The sequence below is a fragment of the Pinus tabuliformis genome, chromosome 1_2 (assembly GCF_031772625.1).
Source record: "Pinus tabuliformis cultivar Carrire ecotype Pingquan chromosome 1_2, CPIR1, whole genome shotgun sequence".
NCBI lineage: Eukaryota > Viridiplantae > Streptophyta > Pinopsida > Pinales > Pinaceae > Pinus > Pinus tabuliformis.
The window spans coordinates 1034781840-1034800964 of record NC_142298.1 but is presented as its reverse complement, the minus strand read 5'-3'; the positions used below and the strand labels follow the sequence as shown (position 1 = coordinate 1034800964).

The following is a 19125-nucleotide window of genomic DNA, read 5'->3' as shown; positions in this document are numbered from 1 at the left end:
ATCCCCAGGGAAATGGTTTAGCCGAATCTACTAATAAGAATCTCATCAAAATTATTAAGCGAACTGTTGAACAGAATCAGAGAAACTGGCACAAATCTCTAGTGTTTGCATTATGGGCTGATAGGGTTACACAAAAAGCTTCTATAGGTTCCTCCCCATTTAATCTAGTATATGGAAAAGAAGCAGTATTGCCTACCAATCTTGTTCTACCCTCTTTAGCCCTAGTACAGTACATCGAAGAGACTCCTTCTTCATCTATCCAACTTAGACATGACTAGATTCTCAAATTAGAAGAAGAAAGAGAGAAAGCCAGAATCACTCACGCCAAACATCAACAAATCATCAAAGCATCATTTGACTTAACCTCATCCGATTCCAAACACTTTCAAGTTGGTGACTTAGTTCTCAAATGGGACAAGGCCCATGAAGATAAAGGTAAGCATACCAAATTTCAGAAAATGTGGCTTGGACCATTTCAGATCTGTGAGAAGATAGGCCATTCAACCTTTATATTGCAAGATTTATCAGGGTTGAGAGATTCTCTCCCTGTTAATGGCCTGATCTTGAAGAAATTCTTTAATTGAGAAGGTAATCCCTTCTCCTCTTTGTAGATTTGTGTAGTTTGTAGGATCGATAGGAAATAAAACTGTAGAGTATCTCCATTGACCTTTAGCTTGGTTTGAAGAAGCTGTCTCACAAAATAATACGAATATTTGCTTTTAGATAGTAGAACCCTCAACCAAAAGGAATAATTTCTAGGGAACTAGATATCTGTGTGTTCTGAAATCACCACCTAACGTTTTGAAGACTCTTCTCGAAAGGTAAAAGTTCTGTGAATCATTTTCTGTTTTCAAAACTGGTCTCCAAAGGTTATTCATTTTAAGATGAAAACTAACCCATTTTCAGCATCCTCAACTCTTCACCTGTCATCCATTTGCTCTTAAGGAGAAAATTGTTCACCCCATTCACTAAAGTTTATGGTTACTCAGAGTGTAATTCTAAAATATAGAAGATTAAAGATAAGAGGTCTTATTACAAGCCTACTTACCATGTTCATAGGAAAGTAGTTTGACTGACATTACCAATACTGCCTATCATAACAGGGTAATGGCTTGAAATTTCAAGACAAGAGGTCTCATCACGAGCCGGCTTGTTCAGTTAAATTACTACCAGTGAATGGCATTGTCAACAGCTGGCCACCAAACCAGGACAATGGCTTTTTATCTTATCAATGACAAAGAAGAAAAAAACAGATAAAAAATAAAATATGGGAACATATTTTAGTTTCATTCTGTTAACTACAATCTTATGTGAATGGAAAAGTGAATAATACTATGGTTAAAAGGTATCCCTGTCGAGACTATAAACATTTGCTGGCAACAGAGGCTCTACCTATGACAGAGGGGTTAATTATAAAAGCTGATTTGGGAAAGTTTTTGTTTTATCATTATAAACCAATAAAGGCCTATTTTAAGACTTAGAATGTATTTATTTTTCTCGAAACCAAAAGGAAAGAAGTTAACAGAATTCACTTGGTTCAGAACGCGCGAATATCCAGTTAAATTAGAAGTTTTCCCTTCTGATTGAGTTTCTATTTTCAAAAAAGCTTAAGTGTTTGTTTTAATTTTAGAGATAACTGGTTCTTCCAGCGAATCGCCAATTGTTGTGCCCTACAACAACCCCCCATTTCATATCATTCTTATTTACAAAAAATTAACATATGGAATGGGTCCCTTTATAATTTTGGCATCAATGCTTGTATGTTCAAAAAGGCCGGATAATCAAACGAGTTTTCATGTACTTAAGCCTTTTTGGGATATTAATGTTTCAAATAATAAATAATCTTTTGTTATTGCGATAAAGCGATCGCAAGATCGCATATCGCAACAATATGAGAGATGCATTCAAATGGCATTTTGATCTCCGCCGATGCGATATCGCTATCGGCGATCGGCAATGTTACATGCACACCCATAACGGCACATAACTCATGCCCCGATGCGACGCGATATCGGCGATCGGCTATCGGTGATACCTCATGTGGAACCACTTTATGTTATAAATCCCGACCCGATGCGATATCGCTATCGGCCGTTGGCAGAATGCCATGCACTTCAAGAAGGCACTTGGTTCCTACCCCCGATGCGATGCGATATCGCAATCGGCAACCCCCAAAACCACTTTATGTGCACCTAGCTCTGTTTTTATTGCGCTAGCCCGATGCGATATCGCTATCGGCTATCGGTAGGATCTTTTGGTGATAATTGTGCAGCACTTATTTCCCGAAGCGATGCGATATCGCTCATCGGTGGTCGGCATTCTTAAAAGCCATTACTTAAAGCTCTAATTTTATATTCATATCCGGTTGACATAGCGCGAATCCCAAAATGCCGTTAAATGCAAGGGATAAGGTAATGCGTGCGTATTTAAAAGATTTTGCCCCTTCGATTAACGAATACCTGAGCTTAACCGCCAGAATATCTGTTGCACGCTTAAGGGGGTCATTCAGCCGGATAATGGTGTGATATTCATTTAATGAGTAGCAGTCCTTAAATCGCCATTAATGCATCTGAAATATCTGCCCACTGATTGGATCCGCAGCCACTTTTGGGAATTAATCTCCCCACGCTTCAAATGATATATCTTTCCCGTTATGGACTGTCATCGTCATTTCTCTTGTTACGATTTCTCTTGCAATTGTGTAGAATTCGTCTTTTGAGAGAAGCTTAAGCATGATGGGGAAAAGATCCAAGAGGACTATGGGCTCTGTTGTTACACCTGTAGCAGGTCAAGCTGCCGCAGATAAGAAAAAATGCCTCATTTCAGATACTACGTGCACTGGTCTTAACAAGACTACATGGCAAGGCACATATAATTTACTAGAAGCTAAGCAACCAGAAGTTTCAGTGACAGTGGCTACTGTGGACTCGCTCAAAAAGTCCGATGCAACTCTTAAAGAGTTGGCTGATTCCTTTCTTCACAGAATAGCGGCCAGAGAGCAAGTCCTTCCCTACACTGATGTAGTGCGATGGGCAATTGAGGAAATTCCAATCATTGACAGAACGTTCCACACAAGAGACGGACGGATTTTCGGGTCTTTTAAGCCAAAGCACCTAAGGCAAATGTATCATTTGCCTGAGCCAGAGAAAATCTACAACAAAGACTTCGTGGAGAAGTTTGCAGCTGAAAATGAAGTACCATCCGAGCCCATTCGGGATTGGAGGCAGAGCCTGGCCAAACACAAGCACGAAAGCTCGGGTAAGTACTCCGTCGATTCCTTGGCTTCTCCCTATTGCTATGCGGGAATTATGATGTGTAGGCTATGGGGATTACATGATTCTGCCAATTTCGATATAGAAATGGTTCCCCTGATGGAGGCCGCTGTTAATAGTATAATCATGGATTGGGCCACCATTCTTTCTGATAAGTTGACTATAGCTGTTCGGGATTTTAGAGCTAAATCTGTAGTCACCGAAAGGAAAATCCCCCCATTTTATTATAGCGCCTACATTATGGACACATTGTGTTTTAACTCTGAGTTTCCCATCCTCGGTTGGAGATGGACCACCCAAGACCCTTCGCCCATTCATTTGTATCATCGAAAATTGTGGAAGTCCTCTTACAAAGACCATTTGTATCAAATTTGCAATGGTCTTATGGTTCCCATTCATTATTCCATTTTTGATCGGCCTATTCCCAAAATTTCCTATCTCGCTTCCTTCGACCTACCAGCTGTAGCAGGATGGTTTGGAGAAGAGCATTTTACCTATATTAGGGTTTATGGAAGCCAAGCCAAACCGCATGTTCTCCCTTTATATGTTCCAGACAAATTGTTGGCCCGAGAAATCTCTTACCAAATTATGGCCGAGAGTGTCACTCAAACTCTCAAGAAAGAGAAGAAGAGGGGCTGGCCCTCTTTTCCCTTAAGAATTGGTGTTTTTACTCTGCATAATCTTCAGCATGCAGAAAAAGAGGCTATAAAGATGCAAGCTTTATCCCTGCCCACTATGCCAGCCAGACTCTATGATCCTAAGAAGACTGCTTTCATTGCCCTAGAACAAGCCAAACTGACTAAGATTGACCATCAAGAGGATGAGTTTGATGACCTGTTCGTAGCTACCGATTCAATAAGCCAAACCAAGCAGCTTGCCAAGATGAGTTACAATGATGAGAATTTAACTGAGTTCAATAAGCTTAGAAAGCAGAGGTTGCAAACTCTGCCTCTAGATTTATTGTCATTAACCTCAGCGTCCTCCTCAAGCGAGCCAGGTCAGAAACAGACAAGCCAACCTCCTGTTATAAATAAAGAACAAAAGAAACAACAGGAGGAAAGGCAAGAGAAGCAGCAGGCAGAGAAGCAGAGAAAGGAGCAAATGGATAAGCAGCAGAAAGAGCAGAAGGAACAAGAACAGAGAAAGCAGAAGCAGATGGAGGAACAGCGGAAGAAGGAAGAAGAAGAAAAACAAAGGAAAGAACTGGCAGATAGGCAGAAAAAGGAATTAGCGGATAAGCAAAGAAGAGAGCAAGAGGAGAAACAGAGAAAGGAGTTAGAAGAACAGCAGCGGAAAGAGCTAGAGGAGCAAAAGAGGTTGGAACAAGAAAAAGAAAAGAGTAAATCCCAAATGGAGCAACACAAACAGACCTCCATATATCCTGAATTGCTTAAACAATGGAATCAATTCGATTCCATTATCAGTGGAAAGGAAGGCTCCAAATACACAGACACCTCTAAGACAAGCGACGCACCAGACACCACTTCTTCTCAGGTTCTAAGCGGAACCAGCGGCCCACCCACTTCAAAGGAGATCAAGGTAATCACCAAAGACCCTTCCGATCAGATTGTGCTCCAGGTGGAAGATATTCCTCCCCTGGACGTTTTCTACAGACCTAGGCACAAAGCAGTTGTTAAGCGCTCAAGGAAAAGACGAAGGCTTGATCAACCTTCCATCTTTCCTGAGCAAACAGTCACGGGGAATGTAGTCTAGAAGGAGGAATTAGACCCCTCCGATGATCTAACCAAGCTATCGCAGTACGCGGGAGCTTATTCTGCAGCAACTATTGACAAAGCATCGGAGGTAAGTCTTTTGTTAAAGACTAAGGACCAGGAGATTTGTGCATTGCAAGCAGAAGTAGCTGAGGCGCGAAACAAGGCGGCACAGGTAGAAGAGAAGTTGCTGGCGCAACAGTAAGCAAACAATGTATTAACCCAACAACTGCAGACTGAAAAACAGAGGATTGATCAGAGCGCAATCCAGAAGCAGAAAGAATTAACGGAGGCATTGGCACAATTGAGAGCGGAAAACGAGCTAATGACGAAGTCAAAAGATGAGCAAATCGCTCAACTGTTAGCACAGCTCAAAGATATCAAAGGCACTAAGAAAGTCGAAGATTTCAGAGCAGAGGCAGCTCAAATAAATAGTGCATTAATCTCTCTGGTTAGACTCCTATGCCGACAACTTACCGAGGTTGAGCCATTATGTGAAGTATCTACAGCAGTATGTCAGCAGATAGAAAAAGCCAGAAATGAGCTAGATCAGGCCGAAGAAACCATAGCCTCATATCTTGATTGGCAAGATACTGATGTGGGGAAAGCAGCAAATTTGCCTAGGATCTATGAGCCATTCAAGGACATACTCTTCACGGAATGGAATACTCAGATGATGAAAGCGGAGAGGGCAACTTCAAGGTGTAAATTGATTACTAGCAATATTGTTGATTTAGTCAACAATACACTCTATTTGGCCAACATGATCTCTCAGTGCACACCTGGAAGCATGACCACGGCGAACATGATTGAACAAACAAGTTATCATGAACTGGAGGAAAAGAGAAAGTTAATCGCTGGAGTAAATACTTTAACCTCCGACGCATATTGGCTCTTTCTAATCAAGCCGCACACTCAAAGGTCGGCTCTTAAGTGTTTAACAGATGCTCTCGGATGCCTAATCCCCGACATTCAGGATGCCACATATGATGCCCAGCTCACGTCGTGTCTCAACACTCCACCGGAAGTAGAGCCAATGCTGGCGATATGTCAGCTGAGTGTTAAAGGCAAAGAGCCCACCGAATGAAGCATTGCTGCCGAATGCCAGATCGCCAAAAAAGATGGAAAATATTTATTGATGCCAATTTAATAGCTTTTCAGTTTTTCTTAGATATTTAGATTAGATTAGTATTTATAGACCCTTTCATTGTTTTGGAAAGGGTCGTAAAATTTTGTAATAGACTTAAAGGCTGAAGTTTGCACTACTGTGCTTCAGCCTATATTCTATTGTGAAACTCGACCGATAGTCCTTAATTTGACGAGAAGGCTGTTTTATGCAATTGTGCACTATTGTCTGTTGTTTGGAATGCTTTCTGGTTTGAAGGAAGGACTACGACATAGCGATTAATGTGTCGGACTGTTAAACAGCTTACATGGTACTTTTATCTGCATCTGTTTTCTTTCCTGTTATGTGAATTGTTGTGTTATTATTTTTTGCTATTGTTGAATACATGTATGCACTGTAACAGCAAATATTCATTTCATTCCACTATTGGATGCTTTGTGATATGCCCTTTCTTTTAATCATGCATGTAGCAATGATATGAATGAAAATGTGTAGTAATTCGCTATTATCGCTCTGCATAACTAATTATGCAGAGCAATCTTAAATGGTTTAAACGTCTATGCTTTAGTGTCAGAGTCATCTATATGCCTGCCTTAAAGTACAGATTATCAAATGCTACGCTTTGAAAGATTGATAAGTCCCGGGATTAGATTATAGTTAATATATATTTCGCCGATAGTTTTAGTTGTTCACTTATCACTATCATACCTCATAAGTTACTCGTTCATCCCATTTTTATCCATTATTGGGAAACTGGTCCCATTATCCCCAGTCGGAGCCACTATTCCAAACGGAAAAGGAGCTGTACTAAGGTCCGGACCGGGTGGTTTCCCCTTTGTTGTGGCAGCGATTTTCGAGGCCTCAACACTACCTAGCATGTGAGTGCCATGTGGAACTTGGAGATCCTTCCATGTGTCCTAATAACTCATATTTTGTTGTGTATCTATGCGGCAAGATATGACTACCATGACCATCCAGGTTATCGGAGTTGTCTATAATGCGACTTTTTGGAGATTCCGGTGATGGAATCCAGCAGAAGAAATTGAGGTTAAATCTTGATTTGTTGTAGTTAAAATGATTTTTTAACTGCATATTTGGATTCAGCACCCTGAAAAACCCCTGGGACGTTTTGATTGTGCAGAAACTAGCTATCAAACTTGCGATTCCAATAAATTGCTGCCGGATTTTGACCAGAAAAACCCACCGGAAAGGCTTCCAAAAAGTCGCATTATAGACAACTGCCAGGTTATCATTAACATCATATATGATGTGACACAAGTGAATCTCCATGTGGAAAGATCTTATGTGTTCAAGAAAAGATTAAGACTTATGCACACCATTGGCTTACTCTTTCAAATGTACCCTTGAACTTGGATCTAAAAGATTACACAAACGGTAATTGAGTTGATGATTGTGTCCATAAAAGAATTTATATAAGTGAAGAAAACAAAAAAAAGCAAGGTTTGCTTTGACTCCTCACTCCTAGATATAAGGGATTTATAAAATTTGACTAAACTTATTTCAAATTTAAGAGTTCAAACCGTTTCAATTTTTTTTAATCACATGAATAATTTCTATAACACCTTCTAAACTTACTAAATGCCAATCTTTAAGCTTATTGAGGTAACATGTTATTGTCCTCATTATCCTTGCCATATAAACATGTTTACCTTTCCCATGCACTAAAATGGGTCTTCTAATTCAAAGTTTGGGTGCGTGGAAGAGTCTTTATATTTCTTACGACACTATCTAAGCTTGCTAAATGCCAAACCTTGAGCTTGTTGAGGTCACATTTTATTTTCCTCATTATCCTGGTCATATAAACAAGTTTACCTTTTCCATGCACTAAAAAAAGGTCTTTTAATTCAAAGTTTGGGTGTGGTGGAAGAGTCTTGCCATTTCTTATGACACTTTCTAAGCTTGCAAATGCCAATCTTTAAGCTTGTTGAGGTCACATGTTATTGCCTTCATTATCCTTGTCACATTTGACACATTTACTTTTTTCATGCATTAAAAAGGGTCTTTTAGATTTAAAGTTTGGTTGCATGAAAAATTCTTTGCATTATTATCGAGTAGTTTTTTAAGTGTGATTTTTTAGAAAGTTTTAGGTTTATTTTCGGATCTAATTTGTCTAGAATCCTAGAGGGATTCATTAAAATCACAAGTTTTATAGTTGAAATCACAAGTTTTATGGGTGAACTTTTCACAATAAAAGTGCCCTAAGAGTTTTTGAGGTGTTGAATCCATATAAATAGTTAAAAAACTAGTTTAAATAACACAAATCAAGATTCGGCCACAAATTTTGTCACCAAATTCCGACCAAAAATCTTTCAGAAATTCTAAAAAACCACAGTTAAAAACTACTCCATTTCTTATAAGGCAAGGTCTCTAATTTATCTAGATTCCAATACAAGGACTCTAATTTATCTTGATTCCAAACTCCAGAGAACTTTAGAGCAAAATAATTTTCATAATTTTTTTTATATATAAATTACAAAATATGAAATACTTAATTAACTAGTATTGAAAAACATGAAAATAAAATTTAATGAAATGATAAACTAGATCGAGAAACACGGTCGTCTCAATGATTCAACATAAAAATTGGAATGTGTGTAAAGGTTCCAATCTGAAAAGGCTTTATCAAATTTAAATTATTGATGGATAAAGTCCGTGGAGAAAATTGTCCTTCTTAGCATGTTTAGGACTTTAAATGCATTGGGAACACAACAAAAAGAAAAGTTGTGTCCATGAAGCTATAATTTTTCTTGGATGGTGAATTTTTTCGTACGAATCATGTGAATCTTTTTAAAAAATTTAGTGTGTTTGTATTTAAATTATTTTTATGATAGAAATCTATTTAGCGTTATCAAAAAATTTAAATAATTCAAAATTTTAAAATTTAATAATGATATCTTAGATTTTTCCAAAATCATTTTTATTATTGAGTAAATTTTGAATAATTTAAAATTTTAAAATTTAATAATGATATTCTAGATTTTCCCAAAATTATTTCTATTGTTGAGTCGATAGGCTTATTTTACAGCCCTATGTGATGTGTAATTTTATTTTTCAATCATCAAAGTTGAAATTTTGTTATGTCTAATGAAATTAAAAAAATAAATAAATATACAAAATATTTAAATAATATTGATTCATAAAAAATTTACATATGAAAAAATTAAATCTTTCTAAACTTATATTAAATTAATATTTAAAATAAATCTATACTAATTTACCAATAAAATTGTAACATATTTAAACTACACAAAAAAAGAAAAATGAAGACCAGAAATAAAAAGAATTTTCTCGAGTGTTAATGGGATGCGAAATTTGATTTTTTTTAGTATTATTAATTAATAGTTTCCATTTGCTAAACATCCGGAAAATTAATTATGAAAAAATAATTTGGTTTTGCTAAATATTCGGAAAGTAAGTGTCAATAGTTTGTGAGTCTATGAAGTTAATTATGGTGAAAATGAAACGATGACGGTAGCTTTTGTATTTCTTCGAAAAAATTATTTGGTTTTGCTAAATATTCGGTTAATCATTGCGAAAATGAAAGTGTAGATTTTGTGTTTCTTCGTAGTGGGACGAGAATTTGTAGAATTAGTATGGTGGAGCTGTTTTCGTTATAATTTTTATTTTTTTATTTTAGAGATTAATTAAGTAATAGGCACTAACCAATTCAAAATAAAATGCTATCATCAGAATCTATACTCCAGATTAGTTTTTTTGAAGTTACTAATCATGAAGTATTTAATTAATTAGTATTTGATAAAATGAAATCCAATGAAGTAAGGATCAGCGAAGGAACTTGTTGCCCAATGATTGCTATGAATATCTTTACGCCTTTTTTGATGGTGCTGCTCAACCAAACATATGTGCCTGTGGGTTTCACATTGCTCCGGAGGAAGGACAAACTTATGATATCCATTGGAACGGAGGTCCCGGTACAAACAACAAAGCAGAAATTATGGCCCTGGCTGGTCTCATTTTTCTGATTTCCTTGGCATCAGAAACCTTCAAATTTTTGGAGACTCCAAAGTCACCATCGATCATGTTCTGTCCAAAAATAGAATCAGAAATATACACCTTACTGGCTGGTTAAACAGGATTGAGGATTGGTGGCACAACAGGAAGGACTACACCATCTCCCACATAGCCAGAGGAAAAAATCGAAGAGTAGACATTTTGTCAAAGCAGCCCACAAGTCATATGGAGGCTCAAATTACTGTGGACAACCACACCTGCCAGATCCAAGATTTCTCCATGACGGGTTCACAATTCACTATTTTGTGATGCCAATCAGATAAGATTTTTGTTCCCCAACTTATATCTCATACATATGTGGTTTTTCATACAATACATTGGCTCATTGAAATCTATTTGAAGATATGTCCGATGTTATATTTCTCCTCATACTCTCTATGTATCAGTTTTTTTGATCAGGATACACATATCCTTCTCCATGAGGTTTATGGTTTTATTTTTCTCCTACCAGAACAGAAGCCATATCTATTTTGATGTACTTTCACTTTTTTGATTAATACAAAATATCTATATAGCTTTTTTTCGTGCTGAAAAAAAAAGGATTGGAATATGCATAAATTTCCAATTTAAAAAGGGCACAATCGTTTTTTAGTTTAAAAAAAATTATAATATAGTTCAGAAATTTTGGTAAAATTATGAAAAATTTTGGTAGAAATTTTTCAAATTTTAGTTATAGTTGTCAAACTTCAGGATTTTAGATGCCTAATTTTTTTTTTTATAATATTGAATTTATTTCCACCGTAAAAACAATTTAAACACTCCAATTACATATGTTTTTAAATTATTTTTATCAAATTCCAAAAAAAAAAACTACCATCCAGCTATTTTGTTTTAATGAGATCAAGTCCGTGGAGAAAATGGTCCTTATGCTTAGGACTTCTTGACAACTTAAAAACACAACAAAAAGAAAAAGAATGCCCCGGATAAACCGTATTTTAGAATTCTAAAAGTTCGGGTGAGTGTTAATGAGATGCGAATTTTTTTAGTGTTATTAACTAGCAATTGTCCCAAAAGGTACAAAGAGAGGCCGATAGGATTAGTGAAAGGAAGAAAGTTTTATAGATAGTCAAGCATATATAAAGGTATGTAGTGACGAAGGCAATAACCACGTTGACCATCCTGTACCAGTACATTTGATATTAGAAGAACAAAACCAAAACCAAACCATTCATATTAATATAGTAAGTGTAGAACGCGTTCATACTTAAAGCTCAATAGGTTCAATAGGTTATTGGCAGCACGGTTTTTTTCTAAATAAAAAGTAAATTACAACGTTGTACATGGTAAATGAAAAGTGGAGAAATTTGTGATTTGCAAATGTTAAAACAAATCACTTACATTACTGGTTGACAGTAGAAGTAAAACATTAACATTATTAAAATTTCGAAATCGATTTTAAATTCATGTATTGTAATTTTCAAAGTATTTTGTTTTACATACTTAAGTCCTCAAATATAGTGGTTTTAGATTCCATTTTGGCAAACCCACCATTCAAAACACTATGTATTTCTCTGGCCCTCAAAGCAAGCTTTTAGCACTTATTAATCTATGCTCTGTCCAAGATACAATTCAAACTTTCATTTTCAAGCATTTTAAGAGGCAAAACAGTGCAAATATTTTAAATGTTCTATTTACTTGTCTGAATTTCTACAAATAAAATATATATCTTACATCCCCACCCCACCTTTAAGGGGTTTAAAAAGAAGAAAGAGCGCTCTCAAAAAAATTAGAAACCTTTAATATAAGGTGAATTTTTAAAAATTTACATCAAGAATTTGATTCTGGAAATTTCTGCAATCCCTACACATCCTTCCTTTAAAGGGCATTTTACAATTTGGCTTTCCAAAAATGGAAATAGTCTCAACCAAAATTTTCAGTTATACTTTAATCTGTGTCTCCAGATAACAACTCCCAATGATCGCCAGTTCACACAGAACATTGGTCACACACCAATTGCCCCCACATAACACTGCTTATGCATCACTCATTCGCAATAGGTTAACAGGTTTCTTTGATATCCAATTCTAACAATAGTTTTAGACCATCTTTGTGTTTTGCTTCCTCACATAATCTGTGTCTCCAGATATTTTTCCTTCTACACTCCCATACTCCCATACACTCGTTTTCCTTCTACTCACACCAATCATCTTCAACTTTGATTTCAAACCAAGAAAGGGGTTCAAGGTTTCTACAATTTCAAATTCAATTAAAATGATTTCAGTTTCTTGGAATTTTCTCTGGAGCAATCTTTGCTGCCCCAAAACTGTTTATACCCTTTTCCATAAGTAGGATACATACGCAGCGACATTTTTCACTCAAACCCTGAAAAAGAACAAGCCTTCAGGGAATTTCGTCTGGATCTTTTATCATTAATGTAAACAAAGAAACACAATCTATAAATTCCCACTGTTTTCTTGAAAAAGGAATCAGAAGAATTTACATTTTAAATGGCAAATATGAATACTTTCGAAATTGTGATGAGTTTCTTCTTCCGTATCTATCACATAAGTAGTTTTAGTGCCACCCCATTGTTGGCCACTCTTCGCCGCTACATCTGTAACCTGGACACTTTGCCTACTTCAATCGCCCTGCACAGTTCATATCTCTCTTGCTACAGGATCTACGCATCAATTCTGCACTCAATGGCTCCACAATTATAGCCCCAAGCATAATTTGTCAGGGATTACCCTAGATTTGTCACGGTAACAATCTAGAAAGCAAATACTCAAAACTAATTGATTGAATATATCTCAGTCCCAGATGAAACATATAAAATTAACATTAATGGTAAAACTTAACAACATTTGAATCCTGCAAATACAGGCAGGGATTGCCTATAAGTTACAGCCAAGAATAATGCCTTGTTCAGGATGATATACAATAGAAAAATTCATTATGGAATGAAACGGTTTCATTATGTCTCAAGGATCAAATATGTAGAAATTTTGCATTATGTAATGAAACGGCAGCATTTCATCTCAATGATCAAAGATCTCTTAATCAAAATAATGGTTTCCATTAAATGAATGTCATTACAAATTGCAGGAAGAATAGTTATGAGCTCTTTAATGAAGAGCAGATCCCCATAATAATCACATGGTCCAGAGAGATATCCCGCAGGTATGTACAAGTAGTTGAGAGTATAAATGAACAGAACATATGTACAGGTAGTCTAATAATCAGGACCCATGACCAAATCAAATGACTCACTAAAACAGAGACAACTCAGAAAGCTGTTGCTTCATCTGGATCAGTAAGTCCTTTGTGTTATGGAAACCAACGGAAGATAAATAAAATCAACTATACAATTAGAAGAACATATTGTATTTCCAGGAGATGAATGAAGAAGCTTTATGGGCTTTCTAAAACAGTTGTTTTTCTGCCAATAGCAGGAACTTTATAGATAGCCCATAACAGTCAACATGGGATCGGTAATGGAGAGGCCATAACTGTTTGCAAGGCCGGACAATAGACACCTACACAGTCTATGATAAAATTTCATCAGGCATAAATGTTAATATGAGAGGAATAATCAAGGGTTCCAGCTCCTTCCCATCCCATCCATTCTTCCCACTCGTCCCAATAAGCGTTATTGATTCCCATCATGCCCTCGACAGAGTAATCAGCAGAATAGCTTTGCTGCTTTGCCTTTGCTAAACTGGACATTAACGTCTGCTCATTATCACAAAAGTAACAACAATCAGAAAACCGTGGGCCTGCATAAGAGTCCCATATTACAGAATGAAAATGCATATAGATAAAGATTACTCTTAGGCAGGCAATTTACCTCATAAGCCTGATTGATCTTGTGAAATTGAACCCCACGCACATCTCCTTTGCAAACATCCGGATGATACTGTAAGCAGATTATATCAACATATGAGTGCAATATTAATGTTTTCTGACATTATATATGACCAGGGATATTGCCAGACAAATTTTCTTAAAAATTCTCAAGAATGTGTGAAGTCTGACATTTTTAATTTCTATTTCAAACCTGTATCTCTTTTTCTATTTGCTTCAGAAATGGAAGATTTATTGAAAATATCTGATCTTGAAAGTAAGAGACATAGCTTCAAATGGATACTTGCATACCTGCAACGCAAGGCGACGGTAGGCTCTCTTCACATCTTTTTCAGAAGCCCCAGGGCTCAATCTCAGCGTCTCATACTGCTCTTTCATCCCAGGAAAAGCAACATAGGCCATCACAGTTACATTCCTCTTGCCTCCCATTTGTAATAGAATACAGATTAATAGCAGTGTGCAACCCATTGTGAGTGTCTGGAGCATCTTCCATAGTAGAGAAAACAAGGGATCTATCTTATTTGTGAAAAGCACTCACCATAATCCCCAACTCTCTGACAGAATTAAGTCTTCTTGTTTCATGACACATGTACACACTTGGCTCACAAAAGTTTGAATGATCCATAGTAATCTATATCTACCAGAAACAATTGCAGCATAGCAAAATCATCCTGAACCAAAAACTATCACATGCCACGTACCAACACTAATTCTGAAGGGTTAATCCATAATAGTAATACTTTAGGTGAGATCACGTAATTACAGAAAACCATCTCTAAGCATCTTGAACCCAAATGTCTATAGGTCTCGTGTGAATTCTATGATAGGTGCAACAAAATATATAAGAGTTCAATTTTGCAACAGTTAACGGAGGTTTTGCAATTTTTATGCAGGTAATGGAGATTTTGCAATTTTTATGCAGGTGTAAGCAAGCCTAATATGATTTCACAAAATTAGACAAGAACAACAAATTGTTTTGCTTATGACTGCTTTCAGATTAACATTTACGAATGCGGTCTCCATTGAGCTATTAAAATAATACAGTTAAGGAAGCAGCTGATGCAATTAAACCACGAGGAAATTTGATATGAAACCTTTCTCACTGATAAAGCTATAAGTCAAAAAAACTGTTCTCCAGGCACCAAAAACTTTCAGATGGCAACCAATGACACCATTTCATTTACCTTTGAAAAAGATGAACAGGACCTAAACTTATCCACATTATAAGCCAGCAGCTGTAATCTACAGTAAAGAATGTCAACTGAACAAACCTGTCCTCCAAAATGAAAATGATAGCACTTCTAATTTCCAAGGAGTAAAGGCCCAAGAGCCATATCTAGACAATATGAAACTAAAATAACTGAACTCACAATACTTGGCACTCTAACATGCATCACCAAGCATGTGAAGAGCCCAGAATAAAAGAAATAGTTCATTATAAAGAAAACACCTCTACTGTCAAGAACTATCCTCATCTACTATTTTAATTGCAAATATGAATATGAAATGCATGAGACATAAAATTCCCATAAATTCCAGGGATTTGTGGTGCTGGACGTGTGTTATTTCTGAAGGAAAACCATAGTTTCTGTTTCAAAGCTGCATTGGCAGAAGGCACCAACTACTGGGCATTACAGTAATAAGATTACACACCCACCGATGCACCTCAAAAATCAACCACAAGATGACTATTGGTCCCAGGTTTCTTAATTAAGTACCTCGTGCAAACAACTTGATTCTGACCTTTTTGACTCAGAATCCCTCGTATCCCACATGACTCTGCTCTGCCCTGACAAACGAGAATAACAAAGTTAAGTCAAATTTACGGATTATTTAAAAGTAACCGTGAAACACAGGCTTGAGCAGAGTTCTGTTAGCTCTACACTCAGTTACTCCATTGTTTTCATAAGGGTAGGCAGAGAGAAAGTGAGAGAAAGCTACCAATAAATAAATCACTATCACTGAGAGCTCTGACACTGTGTTTTATATGGCAAGAGGTGCTTTTTACGGCACAATATGTTCTTAGTATGGTCCATAACAAGGTTGAAAATGACCTGAAGTATCCAATCAAAAGAAAATTAAAAAAAAAAAGTCCTTCACATATATAGAAAAGTATGGTATATCTTAGTTTTTGTACTATTAAAGGTATTGAAGATCTTAGCTTTTGTACTATTGGAAAAGTTAGTATATACTCAAGGGATTTGATTTCCATGTTTAACAAATATGGAGTTAAGATGAAACTGTGGTGATTATTCTTTGATTTCTATGTTTAACAAATTTGGAAAAGTTAGTATATACTCAAGGGATTTGATTTCTATGTTTAACAAATTTAGAGTTAAGATGAAACTATGGTGATTTGGATTTTGTTTTCAGCTTTTTATTATTTGTCTAATTTTTTTTGTTATTTGCCAGAATTTTAAGTTCCATATGTTTACTTATTGAATTCAAAACTATATATATATGTATATATGTATGTATATGATGCAATGAATAGGACTACGTTTATCACTGGTATTCTTACCTGGGATATTATTGTGTTCATGCCTGCATACACATAATGACAACAACAGAGAGAGAGACAAGGCTACTTTAACAATACATGACTGAATACAGGGGAAATTTATGTACCTCCATAGCTCTCTCCTGAAATGTAAAACTCTCTATTTTTATATTGAGGGAATCTTTCCAACCAGTTGAGCAAGAAGTTGAGTGAATCTTCAGCTGCAATTACAGGGTTAAAAATATTTTAATCTACCTTGAAAGTATCCACTACAAAACACTAAATGGTAAACTAAACTGTAAGCACCATACATCATACCAGTTCGTTTATCTCCAGACTTGGATATATCTGAAGAAGTGTTGGTGTAGGAAAAACCAACCCCAGAAGGGGAATCCAAGAAGAGTATATTCGCCACTGCATGCAAGCAAATAAAAAAGAGTTGATACCAAAAATGACTTGCAGATAAATGGGTCAATTTCAAAACAACAAACAAACTGTATTGCAAGCAAATAAAAAAGAGTTGATACCAAAAATGATTTGCAGATAAATGGGTCAATTTCAAAACAACAAACAAATTGTATCATTCCTTCTGCATGAATTCAGGGAGAAGAATGAAAATAGCCAAGTTCATAAATACATACATCTATTCCATGAATATGGGTTAAGGTGGAGAGTTTTCCCATCAGAATTAATGTGAAAAGGCCCAAGCTCTTCTGCTTCCCCATATCCCACAGAAGAACACCCAGGACCTACAATCCAACCAAATCGTTGCAGAATAAGTCTCCATTGCAATTATTCGATTTTGGGTAGACAAAAGAACAATTTTGCAGAAGATATTCTATAATGATACTACAAGAGTACATTATTTGATTTTCTAATAGTCATAGTTACCTCCATTCAACCACAAGACCAGAGGCTTAGAAGATGGGTCTTCTGTGGCTTCAATGATCCAGTAGAAAAGGGCTCTGCCAGCGTTTTTGTCTACAGTTATGTAGCCAGAATATTGGGCAAAGTTCGCATTTGAGGGCAGACCAGGGAGTTCAGTGATTTTGTCCCTGGCCTGCTTATTTCTCCAATCAATCTCATTACTCTCCTCCCATGTGGCTGTGGATTGCAACGTCAAAAGCAGAACCAGAACCAGAAGCAATCCCAGATAAACTTCGCACCTGCTCATTGTAAGTCTGCTGCCAATGCTCCTCCAAAATGATTGTAACGATAATATCATACGCACAGTCCCAACGAATAGGGCGTTTTATAATCTGATAGGGGGCAGAAGGTATTAAATTCTAAAACTGTAACTGTTTTCGGCGCATAGAGGTGTATACGTATGGTATTGATATATCTACGAGTTTCATGCTTGGAGTATAAGGTACGACAAGGCATGATCCATGTAATACTGTAACACATTAATGCTCCGTGTTGCAAACTCCACACCAATTGTAGATTTGGACTCCAGGCTAAATTCATTTCTAGTAAATCTGGAGAGCAAATTGGACTTACCGACACCAGAATCCCCAATCAGGACCACCACCTTAAACAAATAGTCATAATCATCATCGACTTTGTAAGCCATCTCCACACAACACCAAACGAACTCTTGGGTGTGCTCAAGAACCCAAAACCTGAATGAATAGCTGCGCAGTTAATTTCACCTTATAGCAGAAAACCAATAGCCGGTTCAATGGGTATATAATGAATATCGGCCTATTATAGACACCCAATATCTGGTCGGATGGATACACAATGGATATCAAGCTATTGCAGAAAAATAATAACCTTTCAATGGATACACGATGAATATCAGCTTATTGCGTGAACCCAATAGCTGGTTCAAGGGATAGATAATGAATATCGACCTACTGCGGACGCCCAATAACTGTTGGATGGATACAAAATGAATGTATCGCAGAAACCCAATCTCCCGTTGAATGGACGGATACACGCTGAATATCAAACCGACGCGTTGTTTACGCTGATCTAGGAAATGGGTATTGGATCCAGATCTTTGAGCATTGGGTGTCCCCAATAAACACCCCCAAAGGAGAGAGTCGTGTGCGATCAGATTTGAATTCTGGCAGCCTTGGAGATGAGAAAATCTGTAGCTAGATCCACTTGGCTGAATCTTGCGAAACAATAATCCTGGAACTCCGGCGTAAAATGGGTAACAACTGACTAAAATGACCAAAGGAGAGAGTCGTGTGCGATCAGATTTGAGTTCTGGCAGCCTTGGAGATGAGGAAATCTGTAGCCAGATCCACTTGGCTGAATCTTGCGAAACAATTATCCTGGAACTCCGGCGTAAAATGGTAACAACTCAGTGTAAAATCGGCTGCAGAAACCACGTGTCAGGACAAGATTGCACGGGAGACAAAGGGAGGGAGACACCCATCGATGGCATAACTGTCCACGTGTCAGCACGGGAGACAAAGGAACGACGAAAGTCTGTTCCAAAGGGAAGGCCTATCGGCCTAATTAATGGTTGCTATTTGCTAAACGTCGGGAAAATTAAATATGAAAAAATAATTTGGATTTACCAACAATTTCGGGAAAGTAAATGTCAAGGATATTAATCTATGAAGTTAATTACGGTGAAAATGGAACGATGACGGTCGCTTTCGTGTTTTACCTAAAACTTCGATTTCGTGTTTTACCTAAAAC

At 36.8% G+C, this 19125-nt stretch overlaps 2 protein-coding genes across 2 annotated transcripts; both read right to left on the bottom strand.

The window, feature by feature from the left end:
• Positions 1–13651: 13651 nt before the first annotated feature.
• On the bottom strand, positions 13652–14809 carry LOC149209668 (chaperone protein dnaJ 8, chloroplastic-like). The gene is made up of 3 exons (XM_089394311.1): positions 14259–14809; positions 13951–14019; positions 13652–13835 (listed from the first exon to the last, which is right to left on the bottom strand). The coding sequence occupies exons 1-3, from the start codon at positions 14451–14453 to the stop codon at positions 13665–13667; spliced, it is 435 nt and encodes a 144-aa protein (XP_089250437.1). The 5' UTR covers positions 14454–14809; the 3' UTR covers positions 13652–13664.
• Positions 14810–15649: 840 nt separating this feature from the next.
• Positions 15650–18747, bottom strand: LOC149209667 (serine carboxypeptidase-like 27). Its single transcript, XM_089394310.1, has 5 exons — positions 17359–18747; positions 17109–17216; positions 16786–16881; positions 16596–16688; positions 15650–15756 (listed from the first exon to the last, which is right to left on the bottom strand). Exons 1-5 carry the CDS (start codon positions 17690–17692, stop codon positions 15674–15676), a joined length of 714 nt encoding a protein of 237 aa, XP_089250436.1. The 5' UTR covers positions 17693–18747; the 3' UTR covers positions 15650–15673.
• Between the last annotated feature and the right edge of the window lie 378 nt (positions 18748–19125).